General features: G+C 39.1%; 2 protein-coding genes across 3 annotated transcripts; both read left to right on the plus strand.

The window, feature by feature from the left end:
* Nucleotides 1–423: 423 nt before the first annotated feature.
* Nucleotides 424–3,687, plus strand: emp3b (epithelial membrane protein 3b (MAM blood group)). The gene is made up of 5 exons (XM_079678813.1): nt 424–580; nt 1,593–1,680; nt 1,781–1,883; nt 1,984–2,124; nt 3,075–3,687. The coding sequence occupies exons 2-5, from the start codon at nt 1,603–1,605 to the stop codon at nt 3,248–3,250; spliced, it is 498 nt and encodes a 165-aa protein (XP_079534939.1). The 5' UTR covers nt 424–580; nt 1,593–1,602; the 3' UTR covers nt 3,251–3,687.
* Nucleotides 3,688–3,877: 190 nt separating this feature from the next.
* On the plus strand, nt 3,878–12,203 carry zmynd12 (zinc finger, MYND-type containing 12). Of its 2 annotated transcripts, none has more exons than XM_079674121.1 (8): nt 3,878–4,119; nt 7,921–8,050; nt 8,693–8,864; nt 8,978–9,141; nt 9,273–9,395; nt 9,489–9,579; nt 10,071–10,216; nt 11,960–12,203. In XM_079674121.1, exons 1-8 carry the CDS (start codon nt 3,980–3,982, stop codon nt 12,065–12,067), a joined length of 1,074 nt encoding a protein of 357 aa, XP_079530247.1. In that variant the 5' UTR covers nt 3,878–3,979; the 3' UTR covers nt 12,068–12,203. The 2 variants fall into 2 exon arrangements, with proteins under 2 accessions (XP_079530247.1, XP_079530248.1); XM_079674122.1 differs by lacking the exon at nt 3,878–4,119 and adding an exon at nt 4,451–4,693.
* The last annotated feature ends 679 nt before the right edge of the window (nt 12,204–12,882 follow it).

Genomic DNA, 12,882 nt, shown 5'->3' on the forward strand with positions numbered 1-12,882 from the left:
GTACGTGTACGATGGCTGTTTTGAAACCTTATAATTCAGGCCTGTCTTGTTTTGCTTTGACCTCCACTAAAATGACTGCATGATCAAAGATGAAGGCCTACACGGCGAGTCCCACCCTGATGTTTCCTGTGTGACCAGTGCACAATCATGATGCCTGGGTGTAGAAATGTGAGTTATTTTGCAGTTGTGTGTTTATTCTTCACATCTGCCCTATAACAAAACTGGGATCACGAATGCATGGTAGAATGGTCATTATGCCAAAAAAGCATCCAAAGTGTAGTGTTTACCGAGGAGTTATTTTCATGTGGTTTTATGTGCCTCAACTGCCCATGGGTGGATCCCATTTTAGATGGGCGGAACACTTATTTTGGATGGTGATGTTGTACTTAAAGAGAGCTCTGTTCGGCACAGAGGAAATGGGCGTGCTCCTTGGAAAGTTTGGATGGAGTTGCTGTAAAAATAAGGGGTGTGTGGTAAGTCTGAAAATAGAGGACCACCAGAAGGGACACAACTGTAGAGTGGTGAAGCTGCATTTAAGCTGCTCCTAAGATCCGATTGAGAGGGACTGGCAATACTCAGTGTGAGTACATCATTCCTTGACATTTCATAATCTATATATTATTAGTTAAATCATGGTTCCAGTTGTTTAAAATTTTTTTTGTCAAAGTAGTGATTCTTGAATCACATCCCCTAATGGACTCTTAGAGTGGTGCGTAGCAAAAGATTCATGCTTTTATTATAACAGATTTTGTTTGCCATACAATATAACGTTTTTTAACAAAGCGTTACTCATCACATCTTTGTAATTGTTTTTTTCATAACCATTACTAAATATTTAAACGTTTCGACTCTCATGTGATGGATGGAATCTAGTGTAATGAGATAATTTGACAGTAAGACTCCACCGCCCCACCCAAACAGACATAGATATAAAGGTCTACACAGAGTCAATTCATGTCCGTGTGTTTATTTTTCTGTCTTTTTTCTTTTCCATTGCATGTCTACTTAGTACGAAGTAAAATGTTGTTACTAAAGCTTTGGTAGCCAATTTAGCGTTTGCTCGTGTACTACCGTACACTAGATACAATAGAAAATAGCTTTCTTAAATCCCTGTTTTTTCCTCAGACTTTAATTTCCTCTTAATTAACAAGTAGTGCCTCTTTATTAAATCCAAATCTAAGTCAATCACATACAGTTTACCCTATTCAAAATATATATATTTGGAAGGGTGGAGAGGTTTATTGGTTAAGTATTTTTGAAAAAGTTTAGCTTGCAACAGGCCTGCTAACCCCAGGTTCTCTGAGGTTAGCTGTATGATGGCAACACAGAGGCCAGTCAAAGTTACATTTTAGAAATAACTCATTGCCCCCTGTTTTGAAGCGTGGGCTTTACAAAACACAGTATACTCTGTTCAGCGACTGACATTTTCCATTTAACTCTAAGGGGCAAAACAGGAAAGTTCTCAATTACTGATTTTTTATAGAGACCCAGTAAACAGGTTTAATTGGTCACAAACAAGCATTTCCAAGCTTACTGTTGAATGCAGTCTTTCTGGAAGCCTGCATTTAAACAGTTATGTTTATTTTCGGCAGGGAGTTGAAAATGGCGTACCTGCTTATGTTTGTGACCCTGCTGCATCTCATCACATTGGCAATGCAGTTCATTGCTACCATGGAGAAGGTAGTATTCATATCTGGGGCTTGATTGTTGACTTTTATTGTATTACCTCATAAATGCAACATATCCAGCTGACAGTATCATCTCTAATCTCTCGTTAAAGTCCTGGTGGGAGTGGGATGGCCTGGAGAACTCAGACCTGTGGTACAACTGTAGGTTTGACAACTTCACAGAATCTTGGTTGTGTACATCCTCCAAAGAAACTGGTAACAAACGATGTCATTTTGTTTACCTCCGCACACAATCATTTTTCTTCCACATGTCAAATCTGAGAACTAACACTTTTGATGTGGTTTCCTTTCTCAGACTGGCTTCATGCAGTTCAGATCCTGATGGTTATCTCAGTGGTCTTCTCCTCTGTCTCCTTCTTGGTGTTCCTTGGTCAACTCTTCACCATGTCTAAGGGCGGGCTCTTCTACTTCACTGGGCTGTGTCAAGTCTTTGCAGGTAACACTGAAGTGAAACAATGTCCCTCTGACCACTTTGTGCATCATGGGACAATTTTAAAGGATGACACTTTCTCTTACAAATGTACATTTCATGGTTGGGAAATAAGCTAAATATTATATATAACATGTGTAAGTTCATTTCAACAGTGTTATACTTGAGTATTGTGACTGTGCATAGCGTTTTTCTGATGGCTGCATTGGTTCAAGCTTTATTATGATAAAGTCCACAATTACTAGTTACTCCCAACTAGTTATGTAATTAAATAACAAAATACATTTAAATTTAATCAGAAAAAATATGTCATTGAGTATCAGTTATGCTGATGGTAGAATGTTGGTGATTTCAATAGGGGTTTCATCCAAATGTATTATTTTCGATCGTATAAAAAGCTCATATGAAGAATGTGAAATGTATTCTGTTGCTCGCTTCCAATTTAAATCAAGGTAAACTGAGAACATCATAAATGTTTGTGTAAATGTTTGACTGTAATAAGTGTTGAGTACTAGGCCTATTAGCCTTTTTAGCAAAAAATCCCAGTTCAAAATATTTGATGTCATTAAAATGTTATAAGTTAAATAAAATAACCTTAATGAATTAATTGAAAAATAATTAAATTACTACATTGATTACATTTGAACAAGGTTACTAGTAATGCGCAGCCTTATGGCTAACCTGGAATTAAATATAACTATTTGGTAAACAAACTTAATTATTATTTCAAACACTGCCACACATTTAGTCTCAGTTTGAAATATTACTGGTATTGTGACACAGTCTGAAGTAAAAGTTAATATATAGTGATGTATTCATTACTTTGCCACACTGTCCCCTGCCAACATTGCTGTCACTCTAATGCTTATGACATTGTTTACAAAAGGATGTTACAAACCAACACACTATTTAAAACATCCCATTCATAAACTAAACTTATTACGGTCTTTTCTTAGGGTTGACTGCCTTTTCTGCAGCTCTCATCTACACATTAAACAACAGGGAAATCCTTCAGGACTCCAGAGAGCTGACATCAGGACACTTTGGCTACTGCTTCATCCTGGCCTGGGTGTGTGTCCCCTTGTTGCTGCTTAGTGGGGTCATATACGTCCACTTGCGTAAGAAAGAATGACCAGACAAATAAACACAATGTCTAACAGAACGTTTTTTTTTCTTTTGAAGTAACAAAACAATTGGTTTGACTTCTTGTTAATCAGAAATGTATTTTTTCAGGACTCACAAATGCATATGGTATGATCTTTGCTCAGGCTTCAACTAATGTGATGTTTTTTAATTATATAAATGACTAGGCCTACATGTATATTGTTTTTCCCTTGATGACATTTTGAATTAATTCATTTAACATTAAGTCAATATATAATGCCCATGACCAAGGAAGATAAATACCAAATCAGTTTAATGTATTTTTGTTAGTTTTAGGCTTTATACGGCATTTGAATTGCTTTTATATTTTTTCTAGACCAAACTGGAAATCTATTTTTGTACCTAAAGCTTATGTAGAATATATTTAGTAACATCTTTCAATAAATATCACTCTAAGAAACACTATGTGAGAAAGTCTACTGTTTTCATTAATGTGATAATACATTGCACACTTGAAACCAAATAAACAGGGTTTTTTTTAAACTTTGTATTAAAGGTGTTCATGTTTTTAAGACTTTTGTAACATATTTACTAGCATAGGGGAAACTAGGCCTACTGACGTCGTTGCCATAGCGACAGTAAACTTACAGTTTCTCAACAACTGCGTTAGCTTCATCAGCTAATCATATGTTGAAAACTAGCATAATACCGGTCGTGTATTGTGTGTGTATCCTTTTTATAGCCATTTCTCGCTATAATGGAATCTAGTCCTCGTGTTTTGGGGAAAGCATCCAAGATAATTTCCCTTGCTTTACCCAAAGGAACGGAAAAATTGTGTGAACTTTGTCAAAAAACAGCGCACCTGCAATGCACCAAATGTCGGGTCACCTTTTACTGGTAAGTTTAAACTATCAAAAATTATATATTTTATAATTAAATGTCTAAGGCTGTTCATGACTCTCTGGCCATATATTTCTAAGCGCTTCACATCATTTCCAAATGCCACAAAGCTTTAGTGTAAAGCAGGGGTGGGGAACCTCCGGCCCCCGGGCCGTATACGGCCCGCGAGACCATTTGGTACGGTCCTCGAGGTAATTTATAAACACACACAAAAAAAAGATTAAAGAAATCTAGACCGCAAAATAATTAAACAAGCGAGTGCCTGTTTTTCCTGGCCAAGGTCAGGGTCCTTGAACACAACACGAGCCTAACGTGTCCTCATGTGGATATTATGTCTCGTCTGACAGGGGTGCAGTTCTGACGGAGAGCACCAGAACGCAGCTCCGGCACTTCAGATAAGGAGCCGTACACATGCCGCCGTTTTTGCGTAGCTGTGTCTTTTGTGACTTTGTCGCCCAGTGGCGATCTGTTCATGTCATACTGATCATACAGTCAATAACTTTGTTGTTATTACCATCTGGTTAGCTAGCTATGCTAACGAATATAAGAAGCTTTTTCTACAACCAGTGAGGTAAAGGCACATCTTTATATGATCATTATAGTTATAAAAAAACAAGAGAATAAAGTAAACAGGTATAAAATACTATATGACAGTAAAAAAAAGTTGTTATTAATAAACAAGAATACAGTTTGAAAGGGGAGTGATTTGTAAAATATCCATAAAGAAAAAGAAAATCTGCTTCCAGTTCTGTTTGGGTGTTGAGAGGTGTATCCATAGATCTCCTAATGTTGCTCTCAAAGTGCACCAGATTGATGCTTTTAACTTCAACATTTAAAAAAAATTTGAAATGGCCATTGAGAGGAAAAAGGTTCCCCACCCCTGGTGTAAATTAACCAAGTATACTTTTACTCAAGTAGGCCTACTGTAGCCTACAAGCTAAGTAGCTTACACGTTTGAGGGATTTTTACCTTACTTGAGTATTTCAATTGTGTTGTTACTTTGTACTTCTAAAGCACTACTTAAATTTAAAAAAATGTGTTTATAATAATAATAATACACTTTATTTTCATAGCACCTTTCAAAACATAGTTACGAAGTGCTTAAATACAAAATACCTTTAGTTACTTGTTTCAGATTTGGATTAATGATGTGAAATACAATCAAGACTAAAATAAGACTTTAGTTGCACCTGGAGTAACATTCACAAGCCTACCTGCAACAAACAAAGTATATACAATTAGCTGCACCTTTACCAGCTTTGATAACACTTTAATGCATCAATAAATATAATAAAAATATATATTATTCTGAAATGGGTCAATCCACATAATGAGTACTTTGAATTTTGGTCCTTTAAGTGCATTTTGATGCAAATACTTTGGTAGCCTACTTTTACTTGAGTAACATTATGAATGCAGGAGTTTTACTTGTAACAGAGTATTCCTACACTTTGGTAGTTTTACTTTACTAAAGTACAACATCTGAGCACTTGTTCCCCTTTTCCACAAAGTAAATATTGTGTTCATCGTTTGTCAGCTTGCTCAAACATGTATCCGGTTTGAACGCTAGGTGGCAGTGTCAGCCATATTGTTTCACAGCACAAATCAACACGTCGGCATGAAGAGCGGTCACGTGACCGTGTCGTAAGGGGGGAGCGGATGAAGAGAGGAACAGCTGGAAATCGAATTACCAAATTCCTTTTTTTTCATGCGACGGGGGGAATGTTCCATGCGTCTGCTCGACTATTTGAGTTTGAGAATTTCAGCTTTTTATTTGATGCATGTAAGCCAATATTACCTTTGGCGTAGGTGGACATCTCCTCAGACTATTACAGATCATAAGATGGTGATCGCTGAAATCCTCATTGGCACAACATGGGGAGTGGAGAAGAGCATGTGCTGACATCCCTCCCTGCAGGGATTTATGTGGAGGGATGAGCGACTAAAGCCAGTCTCTTAAAGGGGGCTTACAGCCACTTATTGTGCTACTTCCCTCTCAGTCTTTGAAATGAACTAAAAGTGAGCACATTTCTGAAATTGAATGAAACGTTTTGCACATTACATTTGATATCAAAACAAAGGATATAGTGGATTAAACATGAGTTTCTATTAAAACTGAACAAATACGGTAACACCTAGGCTACATGTTGTAATAAACACATTTGTATTTATAATTAATATGTTGGAGCAAGTCTCAAGATAAGAATAAATCACGGCAAGGGGTCGATATAGAATTTCATGGCCCTTTAGTTTTGTTACAGTCGTCTTAGCTATTGCCTCTCCTCTCACCACCCTGTCTAATGAAGGCTACAGCCTTGGAGCTTTAACATTCTGTCCCCACAGCTGTGTATTGGTATGACCCAGATAGTTGATTAGGCTTGCCCAAAACATTCATAAAACAATCTCTTCTTTTAGATAATAAGATGCAGGACAAGGCTGACGCACAGTGTCAGAGAGCAGTGAGGACATCCAGGAATCCATTTTATAGTGTGGCTCCCCAAAGCTAATCACTCTCAGCCAGGAGCAGAGCTTGCTTTGTCTGGTTATCCAATGTTGATGATTCTCTGACAACTAGCTAAATACTAGGGACTGGGTGATAGAGCTTCAGAATTGTTTGGTCAGGAGCTGTATCACCTCGTTGCTGCAGAAACCATCTTTGTCAATTGATAACTTCCAATAAATCTTCAATGTCTGACATCAGTTTGAGCTCTCCTTGTGTTTCGAGTCCTTGGTCCAAATGTTTCATACAGGGGTGAAATGGTTAATTGGAGGTCTAATGAGCCACATCTTATCATGCTGCTGGCAGTTACTATAATAACTCATGTGTGTGTTGACTGTTATTTTTAGGCAGATTGAGAAGTAGCCTATATGAAATCAAAGCAGAGACGATAAAGTCGAGTAGCCCTGCCCCTGCGGCCTGAGAAGACCCCATGATTTGTGTGTCTGGCTGCCAGTGCTACTGTCGATGTGACGTGGCCAGATCACTGCTCGCTGCTTCTGTCTCAAGTCCAGAAAAACAGACTTGCTGGCATTAACACACATGCTCCTAAGTTAGAAAGGAGAGGGGAGCAGATGAACAAAATTACAGACCTGTTATGTAATGGCCTACAATTTAGTATGCCCTCTCTGCACTCAGATGTTATTTTCTAAATGGGATAGAAAGTCTGTTTTAAAAAATCTTATCCCTTCAGCTAAGTCATGCACAGTATACTGTAGGGAAACATTGCACTGTCAGGGTTTTGTGTAGGAAAATGTTATGTTTTTCGATCAAAAGTATAATTTTTCACATCATTCTGGAACAAGATCACTGCCAAATCTGTGTACAAAAAGTGAAGGAACATACTACATTAATACAATGTGGAGTAATGCTCCACCCATAGATCTTACATTATTCGTCTTAGGTGGGGAGCAAAAATAGCTAGAATGAAAGGGAAAACCCTGAAAGTGAATGGTACACATGACTGTATCTGTCTGGTGACGTGTCAGTACTCTTTAAAACCATTCTTACTGAGACTACTGTTCAACACTTCAACACAGTGAAAATCACAGCTCAGTTGTCCGATCAAAGGAGGTTTTTCTTCAATGATCCAATGTTAGCCACATTGTACCCGGGGGGGAGATGAAGACTGTGTAAGGTGGCTGACAGAAGACAACTGAAGCCACAAAGCCTCTTAAGGCATATGACATGATTGGGATACAATATTGAAATGACTTGATGTTGTAAGTCAGCGTGGGAACATAAAAATGACTTGAATTTTTTTTGCAATCTGTTAAATAAATATATATCTCATTGCTCAGTGATGCAGAGCACCAGCAGGCTGACTGGGTGGGGATCCATGAGAGAATCTGTCAGATGCTTGTTACCATCCGCAGCCCGACACTCTTAAGCCTCCAGCAGGCAGGATGCATTCAATCACAGCTTGTAAAGGTGAGGATATATGCGTTGAATTTCGGTGTTCACACTCAGACTCATCTTGTTTTGAGTTTAAAGTTTACAGAGAATGATTAAAGGTCCCCTATTATACTATTTTTTCAACAATATATTATAGGTCTCAGATGTAACCAAAACATGTCTCTGAAGTGTTTGGCTCGAAATACCAAACAGATCCTGCATTGTAGCATCCCATAATCCCCTCTGTTTCAGCCCTGTTTCAAAAGTGTCCGTTACTTTAGATGAAAATAAGGTGCCACGCCCCTCTGTTAGATATGTGTTTAAAAAACCCACAAAGGTGCTCTAGGAGGAGATTCAGATGATAAGGTGGGGGGGGAGGGTTACCTTGGTTGGTTATTGGCTAATGGTTAAACAAGCCAAAAAATCATTATGACATCACAAAGTGGCCAAAATTGATCAGCTCATTTCCAGACAGGTTTTTATATAAATGGATCAGGACAAAAAGAGAGAGAATATTTTTTTCCTGAAACGTTCATTATCTCTCAAGGCAGAGGGGACACATATTTATGTATAAAAGACATGAAACAGTGGATTTTGGTGACCTTTAAGTGATAATCCATCTTATATTGAATACTGTAGCTAACCTGAAGTGTAACTTGGTTTTGGTTCCTTACCTAGGCGGAGCTGATTGACATGTGCAGGTTGGTGGCTCAGAGCAAGCTGTCTGAGGGGAAGCACCAGGAAGCCCTGCCCGCGGCCCAGTTCTGCCTGCGCTGCTCTAAAGATGTTCACGGCCCCAGATCTGTCCAAATGGTCCCAGCCTACCTACTGCTGGCTGAGGCTAACATGGGTGAGGAACAACACAGATTGCTTTCTCAAATGTTCCCATTCCTCTTTCCAAAATAAAGTGTTTAACGCATGACTATGTGCATTTATCTTATATGAAACATATGTGCTTTCCAGGTATGGGTAATCTAGCCTGGGCGGCGGAGCTCCTGTCCCAGGCGGAGTGGGCGGCACTGAAGAGTTCAGATCACGCGGTCCACCAACGTCTTCACAGGTGCCTGGGTCGCCTCCACACAGCCACTGGAAACCTGGAGGCTGCGCTGTTCAACTTTGCAAATGATGTCAGTGTCATAAGTAACACACTCACCACAATGGCTTTAGTACACGCATATTGTTTGTCTCTCAGGATGTTGGAAATACTGACTATTTATGAATGCACCTTTTAAAAAAAGTGAATTTTCTTTTTTTTCAGATATACTTTGCCAGTGAGGAGTATGGCCTGGATAGCACAGTCACTCGTGGGGGATACTTTCTCATGGCTAATGTGTATGCCAAACTTGGGGGGTTGCCTATTGTTCGTTCCTTGTACTCCGAGGTAACATAAAACAAACATTATTATGACAAGGCAATTTGGCCAAGAAATGTGATTATGTGTTTCATATTTCATCCTCTACTGCTCATATTGTAGGTGGCACAAACTTGGCACTGCCATCTGACAAAACTCCTCGACACCCACCTACAAAATGTCCAAAGTCCTGACACAGAGTTGGAGCCATATGGTGAGTCTTGTCATCAAATATGCAAAATCTAAATGTAATATAGAACTATTTAAATAAAAAAATATATACATTTCGATTTTGTCAATCGATCCAAATCCAACTCACTGTTCAAACGGTTTAGAATCAGAAAAGTATATTCGCAATCCACAAATAGGGTCAACAAGGCCTAGGTTTATCTGAGCTGTCTTGCTGTGCAATCCAAAAGCTAAACCCCAGATTAACACAAGTATGCTCAGGGTTGACTAGAGACCATCTCTGGCTGTACAGCATCCGCTACCCTCTACCGCAGCTGCTGCCCTACATATGATGCTAAGCCTGTTAGCTGCAATGTATAGGCTTTCTGGAAGGTTTACCAGGGAATATTGGGAATGGAAGGAAATATGCTTACACAATCTATACAAAAGATGCACAGAGATCAGAATGTATGTTGGCCTATTGAATACTGTAAAAACGAAAGGACGTCTTTCTCTCTCTCCATTGTTTTTAATCAGATGAAGCCCAGCGAGTTGAAGTGGATGAGATGTTAAGAACAATGCTGGAGTTTGAGCAGAATGACTCCAGAAAAGACTCAGCACAGATTGCACTGGTGGCTCACTGTCTGGCCATGCTGTGGTTCCTAGCAGGTGACTCCCTGAAGGTAAGACCCCTGATGACATCCAGGCATTAAAGGTTCAGTTTGACAGAGTGACACAGTCCCCCATTTCCTCTTTCTGCTACTTCTTTGGATGGTCATACTCAAGATGAGATTAACTCTGGTAAAGTAAAGGTGAGGTGGGAATTAGTGGGACTTTATTTCACCGCCTCGACACTCCGACATCCACCTAGAGTCTCTGTAAGGCCCTTGGAAAATGTTTGGGTGTGTGTTAACTGCATTTGAAATGTGGGGTGGATGAGTGTATTTATTTTGCATCCAGTTCAGAGAACAAGGCAGCAATGGTGAAGTGAATGTGTAAGACTAGGTTGGGCAGAGATTAGAGATAGGGCAGGATCAAGCACATACACACAAACAAACTACTATTAGTTACTTTGTTTGATTGTTTTACTGTCATTGTTTTACTGTCATTGTTTTATCTTGCGGTGTCTTGGGTTAGTACGGCGGGAGTTCACCAACAGTTTTTCTATAAGGTAAAAATGTGAAATACAAAAAAAATTAATGTTACCCCCTGCTGTTAGAACCCACACAAAGGATCCGGGTTCATTCTACCAGGACAGTGGTTAACTAGCCAAAGTACATTTTATTCTTTTACAGTAACTGAAGAAACTATAATTTGTTGGAGTGGTGGTTCATCGAACATCCCATGTGGTGTGAACCATAGACTGGTGTGAACATTTAAATACTGGATCCAGCAGGCCGTTTAACATTTTATTCTCAAATGATGGTTGACAACGGTTTCGCTGCTGTGGATGACTTTATCTAAATAAAAGGGATATTTACAAACTATTAGCAGTCTTACAATAACCACAATAATAATAATAATAATAATAATAATAACAATAATAATAATAATAATAATAACAATAATAATAATGATAAATAAGGTTCAGTATTCCACTTACATAATTTCATGCATCCACGGGATTCAACTATTTTCTTTAAACATAGGTGTGGGTCAAAGGGAATCTAGAAGGCGGATCTAACATAAACAAAACAGTCTGTTAAAGTTAAGCTAAACATTTCATCAACTGACAAACAATTAGCAGCTCCATGTGCCAACTCACAGTTCCTTTGTTCTTCAGTGGGGAGGAAGTGAGTGACCGGCCTGAAGGGCGGAGCTTTAAAGACTTTTGTGGGGGAGTGGTCTACACTTGATTGACAGAGGTGGTGATGCAGATTGAAAGGGTAGAAAGGGGAGATACTTGTGATTGTTAACATTAATATTTTCTGACACAAAGCACACAAAGTCCACTTGTCAGTCCAACTCTCACTTTTTCTTGATGTTTATTGAACTCCAAAAAAAAGGCCACACAGGAGCCTGGGTATTTACAAATGAGAGCTGTAGATATAAAATTGTTAAAACTTGAGCAATACATACACGATAATTAGTCCCTGCTGCTTAAATATCCATGGAAAGTGCAGGCATTATATTCCACTGCAAACCTCAATGAATTCCACATTGCGATGGCATGTTTCCACCTCAACATGCATGGTCTTGTCAACAGTATCAAACAATTATTATTTATTGATATGTTCTCCTTGTTCTAAACTGTAAAGGACAGTGTGACAGCCTATACATCAGGTGGTCGGAGGGGTGAATTGGGATAAGTTAAGCCGACTGGGTAGCAATCCAATTTTCAGTGATATTATTATATAAGTCAGCTTTACTTTCCCCTGAGAGTCTAACAGCTGCAGCTGCTGTTTTTGTTTCCGTGTGTGTGCCAGGCACTGGGATTTGGCAACACTGCCCTGCAGGCCAGCCAGCTGATACCAAACCATGACCTGACGGAGCCCATCCAGGGCCTGCTGCAGCTGCTGCACACCGCCCGCTAGTCCCCATACCTGCCCTGCCCCGCCCTCTGCCTGGAGATCTACACCCCCGGGACATCTGTTTAGCCCCACACCACTTCAAACATGTATAAGTAGAACCCCCCCTGAATTGGTCACAAATAAAAAAAGTTTATGAGTACAGAGTGCTTATGATGTCATTTAGGGTGTATCCAGATGTTGTGTATTGGTATTGTAAGCGGACAATGAAACACAATGGGGGGAAGAAAAAGACATTTTTGCTCAGTCGAATATGTATAACTATATTAATATCAAATGTTCTCTAGGCATTTTTATTTGCCTGGGGGAGGCAAATAAAAATGCCTAGAGAACATTTGATATTAACATAGAACAGGGCAGGAATCCGGAAGTCAAATGTAGTACCTTTTAAGAGTAAGACCCTTTCCATACATTTTAACACCTCGTCGCCACTTCGAGTTTTAACCGGTTACATTGGCGACACATTTACTATACAGTATTGATTGTCCTTCCTCCTTATCTTCCAACCATTTGGAGGCAAACTTGCATTTCCCCATAACGAAGTTGTTTAACAACCGGCGTAAACGGACCTTCGCGCTATCAAGCAGCAGTCAGTCAGTTAGTATGAGCCATAAATAAAATACAAAGAATCACACTACACACCTATGCATTGATTACATTCAGGCAAACTGTAGAATACAACCTCTTTGGACAATTTATATACTTATTGAAAACAAGCTACAAAATGTAATACCTTGGAAAATGCCGTTTAATACTTTTTAATAGCCTTCATTTTCTCTAAATTGATTGATCTTTTAATACTTTTTAAGACCCCGCGGACA

Source organism: Notothenia rossii, assembly GCF_949606895.1.
Source record: "Notothenia rossii genome assembly, chromosome: 4".
NCBI lineage: Eukaryota > Metazoa > Chordata > Actinopteri > Perciformes > Nototheniidae > Notothenia > Notothenia rossii.

What these genes read in the sequence shown, in the direction of transcription:
- emp3b (XM_079678813.1), top strand. Translation starts at nt 1,603, where the DNA reads ATGGCGTACCTGCTTATGTTTGTGACCCTGCTGCATCTCATCACATTG. An exon ending in TACATCCTCCAAAGAAACTG is followed by an intron (nt 1,884 to 1,983) that starts GTAACAAACGAT and finishes TTCCTTTCTCAG; the next exon opens with ACTGGCTTCATGCAGTTCAG. An exon ending in GCTGTGTCAAGTCTTTGCAG is followed by an intron (nt 2,125 to 3,074) that starts GTAACACTGAAG and finishes GTCTTTTCTTAG; the next exon opens with GGTTGACTGCCTTTTCTGCA.
- zmynd12 (XM_079674121.1), top strand. Translation starts at nt 3,980, where the DNA reads ATGGAATCTAGTCCTCGTGTTTTGGGGAAAGCATCCAAGATAATTTCC. An exon ending in GCTGGCTGAGGCTAACATGG is followed by an intron (nt 8,865 to 8,977) that starts GTGAGGAACAAC and finishes TGTGCTTTCCAG; the next exon opens with GTATGGGTAATCTAGCCTGG. An exon ending in CACAGAGTTGGAGCCATATG is followed by an intron (nt 9,580 to 10,070) that starts GTGAGTCTTGTC and finishes GTTTTTAATCAG; the next exon opens with ATGAAGCCCAGCGAGTTGAA.